Genomic DNA, 19722 nt, shown 5'->3' with positions numbered 1-19722 from the left:
GCCCCCCATGTTTCAATGCATATCAAATGACAAGTGTGATATGTGAAAAGGAACAATGACAAACTTTTTCCACACTTAGAAAGCTTTACATGAGGAGAAAACTTGCCTCACAATAATCTACATTCTTCAAAGCCTTCAGATGAAAGTGATTTATTACAGAAAATAAGATCATTCCAGTGAGTCACTCTGACATTTGTTCAAAATGCCCCAGCATTGTAGCAAAGCTAAATCAAGAATGATTTGAACAAGGCACTAATTCAAGCTCTCCAGAATAAAAACAAATGAAGTAATATGCTTTAATGGAACTCTCAGTAAAAACAAACCAACACCCTCCCCTTCCCCCAATCACCAATACATTAATCAAAAGAAAAATTGAGCACTTATTTAAAATCACAAAGAAAAAAAAAACACTGCAACAAATTAGCCTCATACAAATATGAATTTTATTTACAATTTTTCAAATTCTCAATCAAATCCAACTTCTCAGTTAAATGTGTAGCATTTCTCCGTAAAACAAATTAAACATTGTGTTCTTTTTACATCTGCAGGATGGAGTCCATAGGTACATGCTATTTGGGGCATCTAATGGAAGATATTTAGGTCACTACGTGTGTGTTTAACACTGAAGGTATTCTATTAAGACTGCTTCTTCAAAATGTATCTGCCTCAGGGACAAACATTTTCATAACCACTTTCTAATGACAATTAGTTAGGAAGGTTTAAAAACCCAGTATTTTATACCAGGACATACTGTTCACATAAATTTCAGGGTTTGTTACCATGCTCATATTGCAAAGTTGCCTGCTCTGTAAGCAATGCCACTGAAATCAGACTAAAGGTTACCCACAGATTTAGATATTATTCAATGTGAATAAAGATGGCCATTGATGACTTTTACTTGAGTATGTGTACTTATGGGCCAGTCTGTACCTGATCTGGTACCAGTGTGATGTGATCTGTTCTAAAACTTGAAAACCACTCGGGTTATTATAATAGAATCTTTTACAACTGTATTGCACATAAGGTTCCTCAAAAGCACAAATCTACATAATGTGTCCTGAACTCAGAATTTACCTGCTAACTCTCATGAATCAAATCAACCAGATGGTAAAATTGTTTATTTTTCTCATCCCAGTGTCTGTGAATGAAGAGAAGAGGGAGAAGATATATACACTTTAGAATCCATTCAATTGTTTGTTTCTTCTGCATGTGATTTGTACTTCAGAGATGAGGATTTAAAAAAAAAAAAAAAAAAAAAAAAAAGCCAGACAGACCTTGGATTTACCTTTAAAAGTACCTCAAAAACATAACAAAAATTCAATTTAATTTTGATACATATTAAAACATTTTAGTCAGTTCTGCCCGACAGCATAACACGACAGAAATGCACAAGACTTTAAACATGCTTTAAAATGACATTCAACAAAGTATTTAAAATTTAATAAATAGCATACAATCACACACAAATACATTTCATACTGGATCTTTAAGCCTACTAAAAACAGACTGGCAAAGAATAAATAAAACAGTAGTTGACATGTTTGTTTTTAAAAGGTGTAGATTCTTGTTGTCACGCTAGTAGCCACGTATTAACCTGCTTATCGCAAAATTGGAAGTTAGGAGCTTTTTTCCCCACTGATCTGTTTTGCTCCAACATGTAATAGCATAAAAAAATACACTAAAAGGGATTTCCTTTTTTTTTTTTATACTTTTTTAAACAACCAGTCTGTAACCAAGTAAACCAGTTTTTAAATACAACGAATAAATAGGGAATTAGTAACGCAAATTCAATTGCAACAAAAATGCAACACCCCAAGAAAAGAGCCATGGAAATATATAGCCATTGCAATATTAGACAATAATAGTACTTAAAGTGATAGTGCTTGTGCACTAAGCTCATTAGAGACCTTAATATTATTTTAGTGCAAATCCCTTGAGTCCAAACAAGCTTTATACCCTACAGTATTAGGGAAAGATCTATTACCAGTTGGAACTTGTTCTGTAGTGTATTTGTACATAGCGGATATTTAAAGAACTAACACGTATTGTAATATCTTCGGCCCTTTTTTACTTCAAATTGAAAAGACTAATGACTGGGGATCTTACATACTATTTGGCTGTACCATATTAGATTGCAGTTTAGGAAAGTCAGTGCTATAAAAGCTTTTGCCATCAGTTTATCTATTATATCTAAATTTCACAAATCATTGCATTTTGTACTTGCAAAAGAAAAAAAATGCTGCTGGAGAAAGTTTCTCCTCCCTTTAAATAAGTTCACATTATGATGAAATTCAAGAATATTTAGACAAAGTGTTGTATAAACTCAAAGAAAAGTACATATTTTACATTAACAATCCTTACCAGTATTTAGTATATTAAGTTACAAGTATGTTGGCAACAATACAACAGAGTCAATTCCTAAAGGAAAATAATTCTGTACAAATTCACCTGTTAATATGGGGTTAAACAGGCAGCCAAATAAGTCTTGAGCAGCTGTGTTTCTGGTTTGAACTACAGTACCAGGATAAACTAAATTTGAAACTAACTGGGATAACTTCAGTTTAAAGAGTAATCAGATTATACTGGATACAAACATCGTGTATTCAGAGCCATTAAAATGTTCACTCTAATAGTTCCATAACATCATCCAGTTTAATCAACCACACAGGCTAAAATAGTTTTAACATAATGTTGTCCTGTATTTTTTAAAACTAAAAACTAGTTTTAACTGTGAAGTACAAAACAATGACAGATATTGCTCCAACTTGTACACAATCTTTCCTAAACAATCCGTACCTAGCAGAGTAATAATGCCTCATCGTCACTAGTTTCATTTTTCACTGTTGCTTCTAAGCAAGTGTCAGGTATCTGGGCAGTGTGTACGATGCCACAGCTCTCACAGGGGCCATCTCGACTGCATGACCTTACACCGTGATGTGTTGCACTGTAAGGCTGTCTAAGCCCTGGTCCTTGATCTGAGCTGAGATCAAGTAGAGGTCTTGAACAGTCATTCATGTCAAAGTCTGATGCTACATCAGAGACTGGAATTAACATTTCAACATCATCATCCTCTTCTCTTCCACTTACCCCATTATCAAGCTGTCTCAAAGGACTTTGGTTCTGATTCACTGAGCTTGATCTCCCTAAAGTAAAGCGTACCCAGCGTAAGCCTTGAGTCATACGACTTAGTGCGCTAGCGAGCTGGTGACGTGCGGGACTTGTGCTTGGGGGCTCTACACTTGTCGCTTCTCTTCCACCATCCGTGTTACTGCTACTGCCACTCTGAGCAGAGGAACTCCCACACGCTCCAACTGTTGCTTCTATTGCTGTTGCAGGAGGGACTTTCTGAGGCAAGGTGGCAGCAACACCACCAACTGCTCCTGCTGTGTCTCTTCTTTCATTTTCTGTATCTGTATCATCAGATTCCACTGAAAACAGACTTCTGTGAGTATTGTTTCTTTCAGCTTCTCTACTAGTACTTTGGCTGGCAACATCATCTCCATCTGCTGAGACCAATGCCAGCGATCCAGAATGACGTGACCTTGCAAAATTAAAAATTCGATTCCAAATGTTACTTGATCTGCCAGCAATAGGAAGTCTGATTGAGGTAAATCCAAGCTGAGATCGTACTGCCAGTCTCAGGTTTTCCAGAACTGAAGCCTACATGAAAAGACAAGCAACAATCAAGCATTGACAGTATGTTGGCACTGTTCCAACAAAAGAATAAGAACTACAGTGCAAAACCATGTATAACCACAAAGTTAAATGTAGAATCTTACATATTAAAAAATGTTGCATCTTTAGTATTAAGGATCTGATGTATGTAGCAATAGGCTATATTAAAAACAAAGCAGGAATGAAAAAAGTTTAGATTCTCTTGAGGAAAAAACAGTATGAACAGGGAATTAAGCAAAAATACATATAGAAGAAAAAGAGGAATAAAAGAGCAATGAAGATAAAAAAATATTTTTCTGCCCAAATCAAGAACCTCTAAATAAAGGCAAAGTGAAACCAAGGCACTATAACCTGGATATGGAACACTGCTTACAGAAAAGTACATCCACAGACCCAGAGCAGGCCCAGCACAACAGGTGTGCAGGATCTGTTTCATACAATCTTACCAAGAAACTAAAGGAGTCGCTGTGGATTTTAGACTACAGTACACAAAAACGTGCCTCAGAAAGTTTAGGATTTTAAAAATGAAATCTTCCAGAAAGATTTAACAGAGGTGACCTTTCCTTATCCACTACCATTGGGCTGCCTAGAATAGAGACTAAATTAAATATTCTTTATAGCAGGGGCTTGTAGTTTGATTTTTTCCCATTCTGGCATAATCAGTTAATTCGTTTCAAAATGTCTTAATGCTTCTGTTTAATTAAAATTATTTTAAGTGTTCTAAACCGTACATTTCCCAAATTTAGTATGTATTTGCTAGTCCTTAAGCTATAGAACAATGCATGCCTGAATTTTTCTGCTTAAAACTTTGTGTACCTTTTAAATTGTAAGGTAACACAAGCATACTAACGCTTTTGACTTGGGGGTCCCTTACTTGTGCCTCAGCCAAGCGGCTCAATTCTCAAATACTAGGGTAGAAGATCTGCCAGCTGCCCATGATTCTGAAAATATTCACTGATGTGTTTAATTACAGGATAAAACCCATATTCACATCTTTTAATGAAGATTACAGCAAAAATACAGAATATTTTTCAGAATAGCCTTCAACCCCCAATTAAACACTTAACATATATGCAGGTATTGCACTTTGTTTACAAACACTGAACTTCAGTGTTCTCCTTCTGTCACCTTCAGCTCCCTTCCACAATCCTTCAGATGCCACAGGGCATACACAGCACAGTAGCCAAACAGTACTTTATTCACAACCTACCTCTTCCTTTCCAGTAGTTCACAGAATGATACTTGAATTCAAGCATATAAATACATATGGTCAGTAGCCTCACTTTCAAAAACTACAAGAGAGACTGCTGCCCATCCTGGAAAATCCAGGTGTGAAGGTAGGTATTAGTTTTAGGTTGAAAGCATTACATACAAATCAGAACAAACGAGATTGCTCTAGGTTGAGTCTGTTAACTTCCAGGAAATCCCAACTAGGTATCTTCAGTCCTACACAGATTTGCAATCTCAATGTTTTTATTGCTCAATTTATTGCTCAAAACAAAGCAAGCTGAACACATCCTGATAATACTGACTCCTTCCCCCCCATATTAAAATTTCAATTTGAGCTTTATAATGTATAGAATTCAATTTATATTGCCTCTTAAGCTTCTAATCTGACTGATTTTCTCCCCTCTAAAAAATGAATTTTTTAAACAAATAATGCAACTTCAATGATGAAATAAGTAAAAAAAATTATTATGGAAGCATCAATGCTCTAGAATGACTTTTTTACAATTATGATGATTTTAAGCTGAAAGAGATTTAGATTTAGATTAGATATAAGGAATAAACTCTTCCCTGTGAGGGCGCTGAGACACTGGCACAGGTTGCCCGGAGAAGCTGTGGCTGCCTCATCTCCAGCAGTGTTCAAGGCCAGGTTGGATGGGGCTTAGAGCAAGCTGGTCTAATGGAAAGTGTCCCTGCCCATAGCAGGTGATTGGAACTAGATGTTCTTTAAGGTCCCTTCCCACCCAAACCTCATAGAAAAGATTGTGGAAAGACTATGAAGCAACTACGTTTTGTTATGTATCTTTACACTATTTTCTGATATATTTTCAAAGTCTCTCAAGCAAATCGCAATTTATTTTCCCCTTTTCATCTGCAAAATCCTTTGTGACAGATCACAGCTGCTGCTTGTGAACATGTATGTGTGAAAGAATAAGTGAAATCTATGGCAGAATAAGTGAAATAAAATCAGTTCTGTTCAAAATGAGGAAAAAAACCCAAACAAACCCAACCAAAAACCCACCAACAAAACAACAAACCTGTTCCCCTTCTTACAGTCTTGTAACTATTATTCCTACATGCTTAGCAATATTAGCTAAGAGTAAACCTTGCTGTATTAACTGCAACATATAAATGCAAGTTAATGCCAACTCTAATATAGCACCACAGCAGGATTTTTAGATTATCATAGAATCATAGAGATTAAGGACTTTTCTTCCGTTTCTCAAAAGAGCATTATAACTGACTTTTTTTTTTTTATTATTTTTAATTATTTTAAAAAGTTATTTTGATAGAAATTCATTCATCCACCAAGAATTGTGCTAATGATCCATGTGAGAATCGGGATGGCTAGATGCTATTAACTGCCATTTACTAGCTCTTACTTTGTTACTCACTTCTCTCAATTTTATAAATTACAGCATTGCCTTTGCTGTCGTCTTTTCTATGCACAGTAGGCATGACGGTACCTAATTGCATATGCACAGTGGATATGAACTACCATTTTGTATTAGGAAGTCTCAATTCTTCTTTCCCAAATTCTGAAGTGCTATCTTGCAAACTTTACTTATACAGTATCATCAATACAGACCATACAATTAGATTTACTAATCTATCCCTTTTCATGCAAGAGGGATTCTATTGTGCACATTACTGGCATTCATTAACAACAAAAAACGCCTGCTAAGAAAACTCTGTGGTGCTACTGTATCATGATTTTGCCCAATGGCTAATCCTTAGTATACTACTATTGGCCTGAAAGGAAGAAAAGGAAATGCTATAGAAAAATGCAGCTAAAAGTTAAAATAGCTTTATTTCAATCTCTCTAAAATTTAAATGGTCTGCCTGCTATTTTGGAATCTTACCTGATTTGGTGAACAAACAGGAAAATCTTCAACTGGTGGAATTAAACCCTGGGCAATTAACTGTCCATAGGATGGAGGAGCTTCTCTTCTTAACAGTTCAGCCTCAACCCTTGACAAATGAGTTTCAAATGATCTTTCAAAGAGAAAAGAGATTTCATAATATAAGACTAGGATGTGTGTGTACATATATATATTTAAAACTACATCAGGCTATTATAATCTAAAATAATAAATTTCAGCAGATTAATTGAAATTTAATTGACAAAGAATATACAGTAAGTCCTTGTAGCCATTTCTATGGGTCTGTCCAGCTGAGACAAGAACAAAACCAACCCAATAATGAATTCTTAAAAACATCACCCATGGGCTAAATATAACAGGCAGCGTGAGAGATGCTTATATTATTTTATAAAAATTGAAGAACATGTAATCCTGGTATGGATAGTCTACAATGAAAGAAACATGCTGTTAAATACACAATTGAGATATGTAGTTGCAGAAATGCAGCTTTCCCACACTTTCTTTTGGGTAAAATCTGAAAGCTTAACGCCCAATAGTTAAGTGATCAGAATACTTCTATCCCCTTTTCTTCACTGAGAGTGTGGTCGGTCACTGGAACAGGCTCCCCGGGGAAGCAGTCACAGCACCAAGCCTGTTAGAGTTCAAGGAGCATCTGGATGACACTCTTAGCCATATGGTTTAGTTTTAGGTAGTCCTGGATCCCTTCCAAGTTGATATATTCTATGATTAACTAATCTCTTTTTACTGTCAAAGAAGAAGGAACAATGCCTTTGGAAATCACATGCAATAACCGTTTGTCAATAAAAATGTTTCAAGTATAACAATAAAAGATGAAAATACTTTTTAAGTTCTCAAGGCCATCTCTTCTACTTACCTTCGCTCAAACATCCTGAGTGAGTACAATTTACAAGTACATCCCAGTGCAATGACAAGCAGCAATCCGCAAATAAGACTTCCAATGACAGCTGCAGTTATTACTCTAGTGGGCACAATGACTGGGCAATTCTCTTCATCACTGCCATCACCACAGTCATCTTGAGAATCACAAACCCAGCTCTCAAACACACAGCGGTTATTTTTACAATGAAAATTTCCTGGCTGACAGAAGAAACAATTTTTTTCATCTGAACCATTAGGGCAATGATTCTGGTAGTTGCAGCGATCTGAGCGAGGATAGCAAACACCATTCCGAGAGCAGGGAAACTCATCTCTCTGGCACATAGTGCAGTTGGTTTCATCCCTTCCATTTGGACAGTGCCAGTAGCCATCGCAGCGTTGCTGCTCTGTGTAGCAACCCCAGTTGCCACCACATGGGATTTCCCAGGGCAAACAGAAGCCATCTACTTGATAGGTGGCATTGAATCCTCTTGCAGCATTTACTTTGTCAGCACAAAAATGCACTCGTATCTGTCCTGAGGATGAAACAACTGTGAGGGGAGCATGAGAGTCAAATGCTGTTAGCACACGCAACAGCCTCCGTGGATTCTCCTCTAGTCCATCATATATTTTGACATAGTCTCCGTAACCTGTACCATCAAGTTTAAAATCAGTGAAACGCAAAATGACTTTGCGACGATCACCAGTATCTATCAGCCACGTGCAGTTGCTTCCAGGTGGATAGAAGTCAGGATAGTTGGGAGAACTGAAAGTACCATAGAAGTATTTTAACCACTGCCCACATGTTGGCACATCACAGTCTATTTCATCTCCTAGATCAAGACAATCAATGTTACCATCACATTTTAAAGATTCTGGAAGGCAAGTGTAAAGCTTGGTGACATGAGAAAGACACTGGAACTGGTTGTGAGCACAAGGTTGAAAGGAAGAAGCTGTTGGAGGATTAGCTTTGGCACAGATTTCTTCATCAGAGTTGTCTCCACATTCATCCATGTTATTACATTTCCAACTTTCTGGAATACACTTCCCATTAGCACAATGAAACTGGTCACAGTCACAATTTGGTTCATCAGATTTCCCTGAAAGAAAAAAAGTAAGTTCTCTTTTAGATTTAGCACTTAATGGTTTGTGTCACATATTTATCTGCTGCACCAGGTAGTTCAGAATGGCAGAACAACTATTTAAAGTCTCTGTAAATCACAACTTTCAGTAAGTTCCAAGATAAAACAGTTTTTTCAAGTTGAAGGTCTGTCAGCACATCAGCATGAGCCTCATCCTTAGCTGCTTTCCATCAAATAACTTCAACCTAAGCAAGAAAACAATGTTCCTATATAGTGATTGAAAAATCTGACTTCTAAGGCGCTAAGTCAATCACAAAGTACTGTTTTATCCTGCAGTACCAGTTACCTCCTTGAATTCTTTCTTGTAAAAGCAGCCAGACCTGTCTTTATCCCATTTTCATAGGTTCCTACTTCATATGGAAAAATCTATGGCAAGAGAGAAGCTAACAGTTGAAGGTTACCTATTACCACCAACCAAAACGAAAGCTCTGTCCTCCCCTCCTCCCACTGTTTGCTCCTGTCTCTCCTCCATAAGTAAGAGGAGAGTGCAGCATATGCAGAAACGCATGCTTGCCTGAAACCAAAATTATAATTTAAAAGTTAATGATCCAAGTGGTGGTCCAGAAAACATAGAAGTGTGGGTTTTTTTTTTTTTTTTTTTTTTTTTTTTTTTTTTTTTTAATTATTATTCATTCTGAAGGAAAATAAATAAATAAATAATCAAGAAACACCTTTAAGAAAATGTGGTCTCACTGGCTACTACCACACTTGCAAAATAAGAATATTTTTTTCAGGCCATCATTTATTAAAGTTCCAGCTATGTTAAACACAGAAGCACAGCTGGGAAGCAAGGTATTTGAGCTCTGCACCAACTTAGCTGAGTCAAATACTCTTGTATCGTTTAAAATCACTGCGATTTCTAAAAAACATGGTACAGACTGCAAAATTTGCTATAAAACAAACTGCCAAGGTCAATCCTCAAAAAAAAATTTCAAAAAATTCTGCAATGCAGATGGCCCTACAGGAGAAGCAGGTTCTATCTTGTTTTACAAGGGAACAATTCAGATTGGAATGGATCTCTGGAGGTCACCTAATCAAAACATCTGCTCAAAGCAAGGCTAACTGCAGTTCTTCAGAGCCTTGTCCAAGCAAGTATTTTCAAAGTTCCAGTGCCAGTGCTTAATCACATGAAATAAATAATTTCCCTTGCTGCAACTAATCTGCTGTGATAGGTCAAGCGATATTGAACCTCAGTTCTCCTTTTTGCTATTTTAGTATCTTACAAAGCATTAAAAAGAAATACTCTTAACTTGAATTTTTTTTTTTTTTTTAAAGGTGCAACATCAGCATTTTAAAATTTTCACAAAAGCTAAGGTTTTTAAAAATAAATGCAGGAAAAACCCAACAGGAGCGATAGCAGTTAGAAGCCCTGCTGAAGAGCGTTTCAGTCAACAAATTTGCTGACAAGAGAGTGAAAGGAGAGCAAAATGATTTAAGCGATTAAAGTATCACTTCAGTCTAAACAATATGATCTTCCTGTTCTGTTACATAAGTACCTATATTTGTATTCTTTATATATATTATACACACATACACATAGTTCACAATATTAGTATGGCAAATACTTAGAACCTTGGCCTTGAATTTGAAACTTTTAAAACCGAACTTTTAGACTTGTCCCGCTTAAATTGAATGACTATGCTCCACAGACTGAGGGCAATATAGTAGAATATGCATAAGAAGAGTCACTGAGCTTGTTCAAGTACTGATGATACTTTAGTTCAATGCTTGTTACCTTGCAGAACATGGAAAAAGTTGAGCAGAAAGCTATAACATGGAGCTGTAAATATTACTGGCAAAATTGTAGTAACAAAACTAACTACAACTTCAACATAAGCTACTCCTTCTTCAGGCTTTTAATCATCCCAGAAAAGAGCTGCTTACTTGATCCTGATTTAGCGCTTTTAATCACAGATTACAAAGTCATTACATAAGGAAAGTTTATACATTAATCAAAAATTAGAGTTGTAAATTAGTAAGATATACACAAATAAGTGTATTTGAAAGCTGTTCCACCAAAAGACTTCAATATAGTACAAGATAATTAGCAGAACCCTAGTGCAGTTGTAGCCAAAGGATTAACACAATCCTTCCATACATTTACAGTGAACACAGACCACTGTACTTTTAATTGTTTTCCACTGCACATCACCATCAGTAAACTCTGTCCCATTCCAATAATCATAAATAAATAAGCTGATAAATTAAAAGTGATGGGAGGAAGACAAGTGATACAAAATTTACCTTCTAGTCAAGCAACCTTCTTAACTGTAATGCTTTCTCCATTGTTACTGTTTTGTTTGTTTAAAGATATTACTTTAAACAAGAATTCAAAGAATTCAAGAGGCCTATCTTCCGTATCAGAGTTTAAACATGGGGCCCCCCGATGGTCCCTTCTGCACCTATAAGCTACTTTATTCCTATCATTCCAGCACGAGTAGGCCTAACTTGCATCCATATAAGTATTACTATTTTTCCCCTTTTTCTAAGGCCACATGTCACCTTTGAGTGTAGACTTAACAATACTGAATTAAATAGTCCATTGAGGTGTTAAACTGAACGCTACTGCACGATGCTAATGAGTAGAAATAAAAAACCATAATGGCACAGTTGAATGTGTAGCAAAAATTCAGGAGTCTCCTTTGACACTTGCAAGTAGATATGATCAGGTAATTATTAAAGCAGATTTTTCAACTTTTTTGCTATACACAGTTCAGTTTACAACATTAGAGGACTACTCTGATCACTGAAACGCTACACTTCCACCTCGATCATGAAATACTTCCTAAGTATCATATCAAGCACAGGGACCAAGGGCAAACCAAAGTTTCAGAAAGTTTTGTTTTTTTAAAAAATGAACAAACCCTCTCTAAAAACCAAACCTGCTTTTCTTTTCTTTTTTTCCTTAAAAAAACCCAAAAGACATTTAAAATCACAGGATTTAAGTCTTAAGTGACACTAACAAGAAGAATTTGAGTAATAGGAAAAAAAAATGGCTTTTTGTTGAAACCTTTACAGCTTCTTCCAAAAGGGGTTATCTAATGAAATTTTTTCAAGATTGGAAGAAAAGAGAAGAAAGGATTTTCACAAAAACTCCACTCAGCCTGTGCCTTGCCTTCTCTACCCATTTCACATCCATATTCAAAATATCCTTCCTTCCCAAAGCCCCCTTCTCTCTGTGCCTGCAAGGAAAGGGAGATAAACAGGGCAGAAGCTGATGCTTTCCACAGGAGAACAGTGCGCACGAGGGCAGTTACCAGAAACAGTAGTAGAGGATGACCAATTAGACAGTGGTTTTCCCTCTTGTTCTGTTATCTTTTTTGGTGAGACAGTAAGCAAAACCCAGGTAGAACACTGTCCTGAAAGCTGAACCATCAACAAAGGTAAAGCTTGCATTACTTCTCCCAAGAGTTGCTAAGCTGCAAGGAGCCAGTAGAGGGAACTTTTTTGTTGGCTTGGAAACAGGTGACAGAACAGGAGGGACAAGCCCTGGAAACTTCAGGTTTGTGAAAGACTGACAGTGTGGAGGAAGCCACTAGGTAGAAAGAGTGCAGAATACAGAACAGGAGCAAATATGGCTTAGGCTAGAGGATATCAGGGCTCGTTTTACTGAATCTTGGTGGAATAGTTCTGTTGCGTGGCAGTGGATAGGTGGAAGATTATGAACTGTTTTATGGAAAAGAGAAGTTAAAAGTTGGTATACAGAGATGTGGAGCAGACCAGAGAGTGGATATAGGCACATACTTGGAGGGAGTAATAGAACATGAAACCACTATGAAAACAAAGAAGAATCTAATACAGTATTTAGGGTAGAACACCATAATCATGCTATTACATAAAACTGTAACACCTTGTAAGGTCAGAAAAAGTTTGGAACTAGTCTTTACCCATGACTGGCTTCCTCCTCTCTCTTGGCAACAGCTACTAGAGAAACAATTGCCCAGAAAACAGTCCCAAACTACTACTACCAGTAGCTAGCTTATATCGCATCCTTGAATTACCCAGGAAAAATTTTCACATACAGAACTATGTCTGTATGTACTTGGCTACAGTAACCTATCATATTAATGGGTTGGTATTAATAATGTTGGGTTTTTCTAATGTTTAATTTATTTGAAGACAGTATACCTTCTGGAGATAGGAAAAGATTATGCGATTTCTATACAAAACATAAAAAAATTCCTGCCATTTTCTCCCTCTCTTGCCATATTTATGGAACTCAGAAGTCTACCCAACTATCCTACACTAATTTTTGTCTGATGAAAACATTTTGAATCTTAAACTATATTAAAAAAAAAACCTTCCAGTAGCCTAGTGAACTTTTCCCTGATTTCACTGAGCCTTGAATTGGCTACAGAAAATACATATACTGGACCCTGCTACAAGGAAGTAGTTCTTGAAACAGCACACAAAAAAATGAAACCATGAAACTGTACTAGGTATCATCTGAAACACACCAGCAAAGTAGGCTAATCTGAAGCCTTTTCTGGAGATGCTATCATCTGAATGAAACCTGATCCAAACATGATCCTGTGAAGAGATGTATGGTGACGGAATGGAGGAGCCGCATGCTCTATAGCCTTCGATATTCTTGTAGCTTCCAATTGTTAACCAATCTGAGCTGCATCGCCGTGATCCCTGAACATCAAAGTCTTGAAAGCTGAAAGAAAGGAACAAACCAAAAAGGTCAAAGTTGCTACTCAACTGCACAATACACAACTAAGCTGATGAATTACTACACACAAAAATGGAAATTAGCTCCAAGTTCTTTTTTGTTCTGAAATAAAGCGTGGCTTCTCTATGCATGTAAGAATATGATTTAACCTTGTGGTGGTGATATTTTTACGTTACGGGGAGAGCAAGAATCCATTCTGTCAACCAGACTATTGCCTGCAAAACTTGAAGTTCAGTTTTGCTACAAAAAAAATTAAACCATCTAAAAATGAACAAAAAAAAAATCTGTTCATGAAATTGTCTTTATGAGTCTCATTTAATATGACTTTCATATACTACTAGGTGGTTGTATTTAACTCAAATTTCATCAGAACTTGAGTTAATGCTACATTTGGCCAATATGACTTGACACCATAAATACAGCTAAATTGTTCAGAACTATAATTTCAGATAAGATTTTCTTCCAGTTGCACTACTTGCTTACCCAATGGATATGTCATGGAATGTCATGGTACGGCTACAACTGTATCAAGACATGCTGTCATGGTAATGAAGTGTAAAGGGGAGGGCAACCTGGGCAAACCAGGTCTGTACAGACAACAGAGCAGTAAACAAGAAACAAAATATGAAATGTATGAGTGGAAGAAAACAGTATGAAAGAAAAAAAACCCTCAAAGTTTTATTAAACAGTATGAAAAAGTTTAGAAAGCATTCAGTTCTACCTACTTTACATTGCATTTATGCCAATTTAATATTTAGTAGAAAGTCTATTTAAATTAAAAAACTGTACTTTAAATGTGTAACTGATGTCAAAGCAAATACTTCATAATGAAGAGCTGCTTCTTAGGTCAGCAAGTCTGTACTGGAAACTGAAGTAAATCTGCAGCTAATGCAGTTTCACGATCAGCTTATGAAACGGTATTAATTTGTATCTTGATGCTAAAACAAGCCTTGATTTCCCTTGTGGCAGTAATGGAGAATGAACTGATGAGAACTTGAACTTACATACAACTTTTTTACATTACTTCTTTAGAAAAGTTACATGATATGTGAAACTGTGAGGAGGTCCCTGCCTCAAAATTCAGCATTTCCAAAACTGCCATCATATCTACTGATTTACTATTTGTACCCTGTCATTTTTAATCACATCATGAGACTTTATAGCAGTGAAGCATTACAGAATTTCCCTGCACATTTTTAAAGCAGAATTCTTAGATTTCAGAGACATTAAAAACAAATGAGCACATAAACAGATTTTCCAGTTGCCAGTTCTCCAGTTGAAAACAAACGTTACATGGCTGTGCAAGAGCAAATCACATAAAAAGAAAGGCAGAAAACAGACATACCAGAAATACTACATCTACAGGAAGGAAGAGAAAGCCAGTACATACACAATTAGCAGATAAAAATGTCTAGTCAGTACTTCTTTAACCCATGTGGTTAATACAGGAGCACTGTTACCTTATTGTAATGATCTCCCCCGGGTTTGCATGGATGTACCAGCTACAGTTGATTCGGGCAGGATACTCAGAGGGCCATCCTGGACTTGTGATTGTCCCACTTGGTGATCTAATTTGCTCTGGAATATCTCCACAAGCTAAAAAAAGTACACATATATTGAAAGCAATTTGATTAATTTTTTTTTTCTTTTTTTAAAGCTAGTAGGCTAAAAAAAAAAGTTAACCAGCACTAATCAGGGAAAACAGCACACTGAGTTAAATGACATAGCAATAAAAACAATGTCTAAAGGAATTCATAACGGAACACACTTCAAAAGATGTTTTCCAATGTTGCCAGTGCATTATACTGTCAATTAATAGTACAGATGAAAAAAGATTATTCAATACAGCCTTTAGCAACTTTATTATTAAAATGGAAAGATTTTCTATTTCCTATTTTAAACCTTCACAAAGATTCAGTTCAATTTAGTCACACATTTAGACCTTATACTGGACAAATGCATTAGAAGGTGAAAAAGAAATTATATAAAATAATCGAGTAGCTGAAATTTCCTTAGGAAGACCGAGTGCCTGGCCATCATTTAAATACCCCCTTTCAGCCCTTAGCATGGAAATGATCTTCATACACACAATTCCAAATGCTTGGAATGCAAACAGCATTTACTGCAGCACACTTCCATGTACAGATATTAGAAGTTAGGTTCACAAGAGATTATTCTTAAAAGGGACTTGCATAACTACATTTCTGATAATGGACTAGAAAGCTTATATTTATTTACAGGGCTAATTCTATGCAACTGAAGTAACTCAGCCATTTGTATTCTTACTTTATTATAGGTGTAGCTTTCTGTATTGGCCTTAACTCAGTCGCTTGTTCCTTTTACTGGAGTGTTCTCAGCTTTGTTGATTTTATTTCAAGCAATGTACTTGCCAGCAAAACAAAACCACAAAACTACTCCACTCCCTTAGCAGCCTTATATCCAACACCTGTCATATCGCATATTCTCAACCTTCACATAAACAGGAAGGCCAGAATACTCTCACTACAGAGCTTGGAATTATGAGGAAGTTTCAGAGGTCAGAACACATAAAAAATAATTGCACTCTGTGCTTTTATTTTACAATTTCCTCACTGCCAGTCCAAAACTTGTGAGCTCTCGAAGTTTACCATAGCATAATCAGTTACACACTATAGTTTAAACACAAGAACTATTACAAATGAGGAAATATTTTCATTATTGTCTGATGATCAAAAGCTTTGAGGTTTTTTTATATGTATTTTATTAAAATAAAATCAGAAATGATGCCGTGAACAAACACAATTAAGAATGAACTGCATTTATAATAGTGCAAAAGTCACAATAATGTATTTTGTAAAGAGGTTATTTTTTTATTTTTACCCACAATCAAGCTTTTCAGATTTTTTTTTCAAGACTATGAGGACCTGAAATTGTCTAGCTCTTAAACAATAAAAAGTTATATTCCTGAATTATTATTATTGTTACGTAAAAGATTTCTGTATGGCATAACAAATACATTTGTAATAATAGGTTTAAAACTACTGTAAGATTGATGTGCTGGCATATCCCTGAATTTTCTGTATTAGCTTAAATATAGAAATCTAGAAACAAAACAGTAGATTTACTGTTTTCAGGTACAGTTGTAAGAACACATTGCTTTATATAATTTTTCACGTTTCTTATCAAAGCTTCATTCATGGATGCACAATTAAGTATTAGCATACTTTACCGATAGAACATAAGACCTGTACTAGTATCTAGGAACAAAAAAATCTCAAAATACAGCAAGATATTATTTATTTGAATGTTTAATCAGCTATTCTCTGGAAACTTTCTTGTTTTAATTTTGAGCAAACCCTATAGGTGGTGCTCTAACACTATGATATTTTGGAAGACTACTCCTGTATGAAGGATCTGGGTATACTTTACAGTATGTAAAGTATAAGGAAATGGAAGTACTGAAAAGAAAAACTGGTTATTCACAATTAAATGTTAAAGTAAAATTGCAGTTTTAACAGGTTCAAACAAAAACGTGCAAAAAACCTAAAAGAATGCATGTAACATTTTGTACTGAGGTTGTAGATGTTGTCAAGCAATTCCATGCACTACTTCGTTATTACTGAAATAATGCTCAGGTTTAAATAAGTTGCCTTCAGTGAAATTTATACTACTACAGCATTCACCTTGTTTTACATATTTACAACCTGACATATGAGACTTTGTTATGGAGAACCTCTAAGGAAGTTTTAGAAGTTACCTGACAAAGAAAAACCTTACACTAGAAGATAAAAAAAATCCATTCAACATATGTTCACTCAATTTTACAACGTTCACCTCCAAAAACTTCAGCATGCTATAAATGTACAGCATGTGTCTGCTGAATAGCAACCTCCAAACACCGCTTTAGCAACTGTAAATTATATGCAATTATCTTTGCAACATCCTATGCTGGCACAGTGCACCCTGACAACTACAATCTACTCAATCCAATCCCTGCAGTACTACAAGCAGGAACTTTTACTCATTACATGAGTTTGAATGGAAGAAATTCCACATGGAAAACCTATATAACCAAGGTAGCACTTTCAGAGCACCATGAAAACTTCCAGTTTTACTCAAATGCAGATTTTTTGACTTTGTTTGCAATACCAGCGATATTCCTATATTTTCTATATTCCTTTAATTAAGATGGCTTTTTCTCCGTTTCCACTAAAGCTGACTCTCAAGAGCTGAGAGCAAAATATGACCATTTCCAGCATGATCCAATATGGGAAGGAAGATGCTAAGGGAGGCATGAGGAAGCAAGAATGATCAGAGGCACTAAAATACAGGGTAGAGTGAACAGTAACTGTAGAGAGGAAAAAAAAAAAAAAAAGAGAAACAACCAACCAAAACTGAAGAAAGTGTGCATATGAAAAAGTGGGGGTTCAAAAAATAAAAGGGAACAGACTTGAGAAGGGAATTACAGTCTCCTTCAGGTTAGCTAGCTAATGTACTTGAATACTTGGCATACATTCGTGCACTGAAATCCCTTATTTATAACTCAGGAGACAACAGGAATCTCCCACTTGCTTAAAAAGTGTATAAAGGTCAAGATAAACTGTGTAGATGCTGCACTTCAGAAGTGCTATCATTTTCAGAGAGAATAATTTCTCAGCAAGGTTTTTAAAATCAAGGATAACCTTTTGAAGTAGAACAGTTTTAAAGGCAATCTACTTTATACAGACAATAGCAAGTCTTTTAAGATCAATTCCCTACATGATTAACTAGGATGTTTCTTCTAAAGCTTTTGAGAATATAACGTAACATACATTTTCTTCATGAGTTTGTAAGCACAGAGAATGTAAAACAAAAAAATTTTACATTTTGTAGCACAAATATGTATTAACAGAAGCAAACATCTTTACACTAAGCTGTGGAGAATTTGCACTTTAATTTCCATTGCTAGTGGCCCTGCAGGCATTTGCCATACAGGTCACTTATGTCCACAGGAACTTAAAATTACAGGAAAACTGACTAGGTTTGGAATAACTTATTAGAAGTACTAAAATACAAAAAAAATACAACATAAGAAAATAGCAGAATGAAAATGGGGGGGAGGGGGAGTTTGCAATCGAGACAGAAGCACAAAAGAAATTGGGAAGGCTGCATTGTAGAGAAGCAAAGACACACAGTAATGCACGTACCAAAGATGTTTTTAAATATCATGCTGGAGGTCATAAGATTTTTGGGTGGGAACAAATCCCTCCTGCACAAGCCTTTCTACCTGGGTGTTGTTTTTGCCTACATTCCTCTCAATTTCCCCGTATTTGCACAATTCTGCTCATCCAACTCCTACCTCTTTTAAACTCCTTGTGAGCCTCTATTTTATTAACACTCTATTTGCAATTGTTTGTTATGTTCCTGTAACTCTGTCTAGTAGATTGCAATCCTGCAATTAGGACAGGAGATGTTTCACAGGCTAAAGTGCAAAATAACGGTCAAAAAAACCTGCTGAGAGGATAAGCTGTGCCCATGGTTTTCTGGTGTCTACGGATTTTCTTGTAGACTTTTTAAAAACATGTACAATAGTTTTCCTTATTCCCTTCTTCCTGAAATTTGTTTACCACCCCACATTACAGAACATGACTGTAAACTACCCATGGGAAGTTGGCCGGTAAACAGAAGAGAGCTAATGAAAACTTCACAGTACCAAATTCAACTTGCAAGTTACAACAAGAAAATCATTAAGAAACTTATGCAAAAATTCTGTATAGCAAGATCTAGAGAAGTAAAGTACCTGTAGTAACAGTGAACAACATGTCAAAGAAAAAAGTCACTTCAGAAAAGCAGGGAGAAGGAGATTAGGGATTTATCTTCACAGTAATGCCAGGAGATTAGTTGAAAAGATAAAAGAATTAGCTTTCAATGTGAACCACAAGATGATAAGGTGTGCATTATATTGGACATGGTAAGGACATGAATGCAGCTGGATAAATGATCTGAAGGTGTTTAAAACAGCTTAGAGTAAAAAGAGAATAATGTTGCGATAAAGTCTAAACCATGAATAGGGAGGATAATTATTGCATTTGTAACTCTCAGGAGCCACTGAAAGTCTTATTTGGAGAACTACAGGGGAAGAAGGTATAGGAATCTTTGCCTCCAGGTCAAGCTGAAAAGCTTTAATTTAAAATGCCCTTTGCTCTGCAATACAGAGACACACACAGTGAAAAGAAATCACTGTATTTCTTTTTTTTTTTTTTTTTTAATTGTTGTGAACAAGTGT

At 35.9% G+C, this 19722-nt stretch overlaps 1 protein-coding gene across 2 annotated transcripts in view; it reads right to left on the bottom strand.

The window, feature by feature from the left end:
* Positions 1-420: 420 nt before the first annotated feature.
* Positions 421-19722, bottom strand: part of LRP12 (LDL receptor related protein 12) — a 52903-nt gene continuing 33601 nt past the window's right edge. For both annotated transcript variants that reach the window (XM_030485818.1, XM_030485826.1), the window contains 5 exons: positions 14939-15074; positions 13261-13463; positions 7660-8761; positions 6765-6897; positions 421-3660 (listed from right to left, as the gene is read on the bottom strand). In XM_030485818.1, the coding sequence (XP_030341678.1) occupies positions 2797-3660; positions 6765-6897; positions 7660-8761; positions 13261-13463; positions 14939-15074 (2438 nt within the window). In that variant the 3' untranslated portion in view covers positions 421-2796. The remainder of the gene's footprint in view (positions 3661-6764; positions 6898-7659; positions 8762-13260; positions 13464-14938; positions 15075-19722) is intronic.

Source organism: Strigops habroptila, chromosome 1, assembly GCF_004027225.2.
Source record: "Strigops habroptila isolate Jane chromosome 1, bStrHab1.2.pri, whole genome shotgun sequence".
NCBI lineage: Eukaryota > Metazoa > Chordata > Aves > Psittaciformes > Psittacidae > Strigops > Strigops habroptila.
This window is presented reverse-complemented; position numbering and strand designations above follow the sequence as displayed.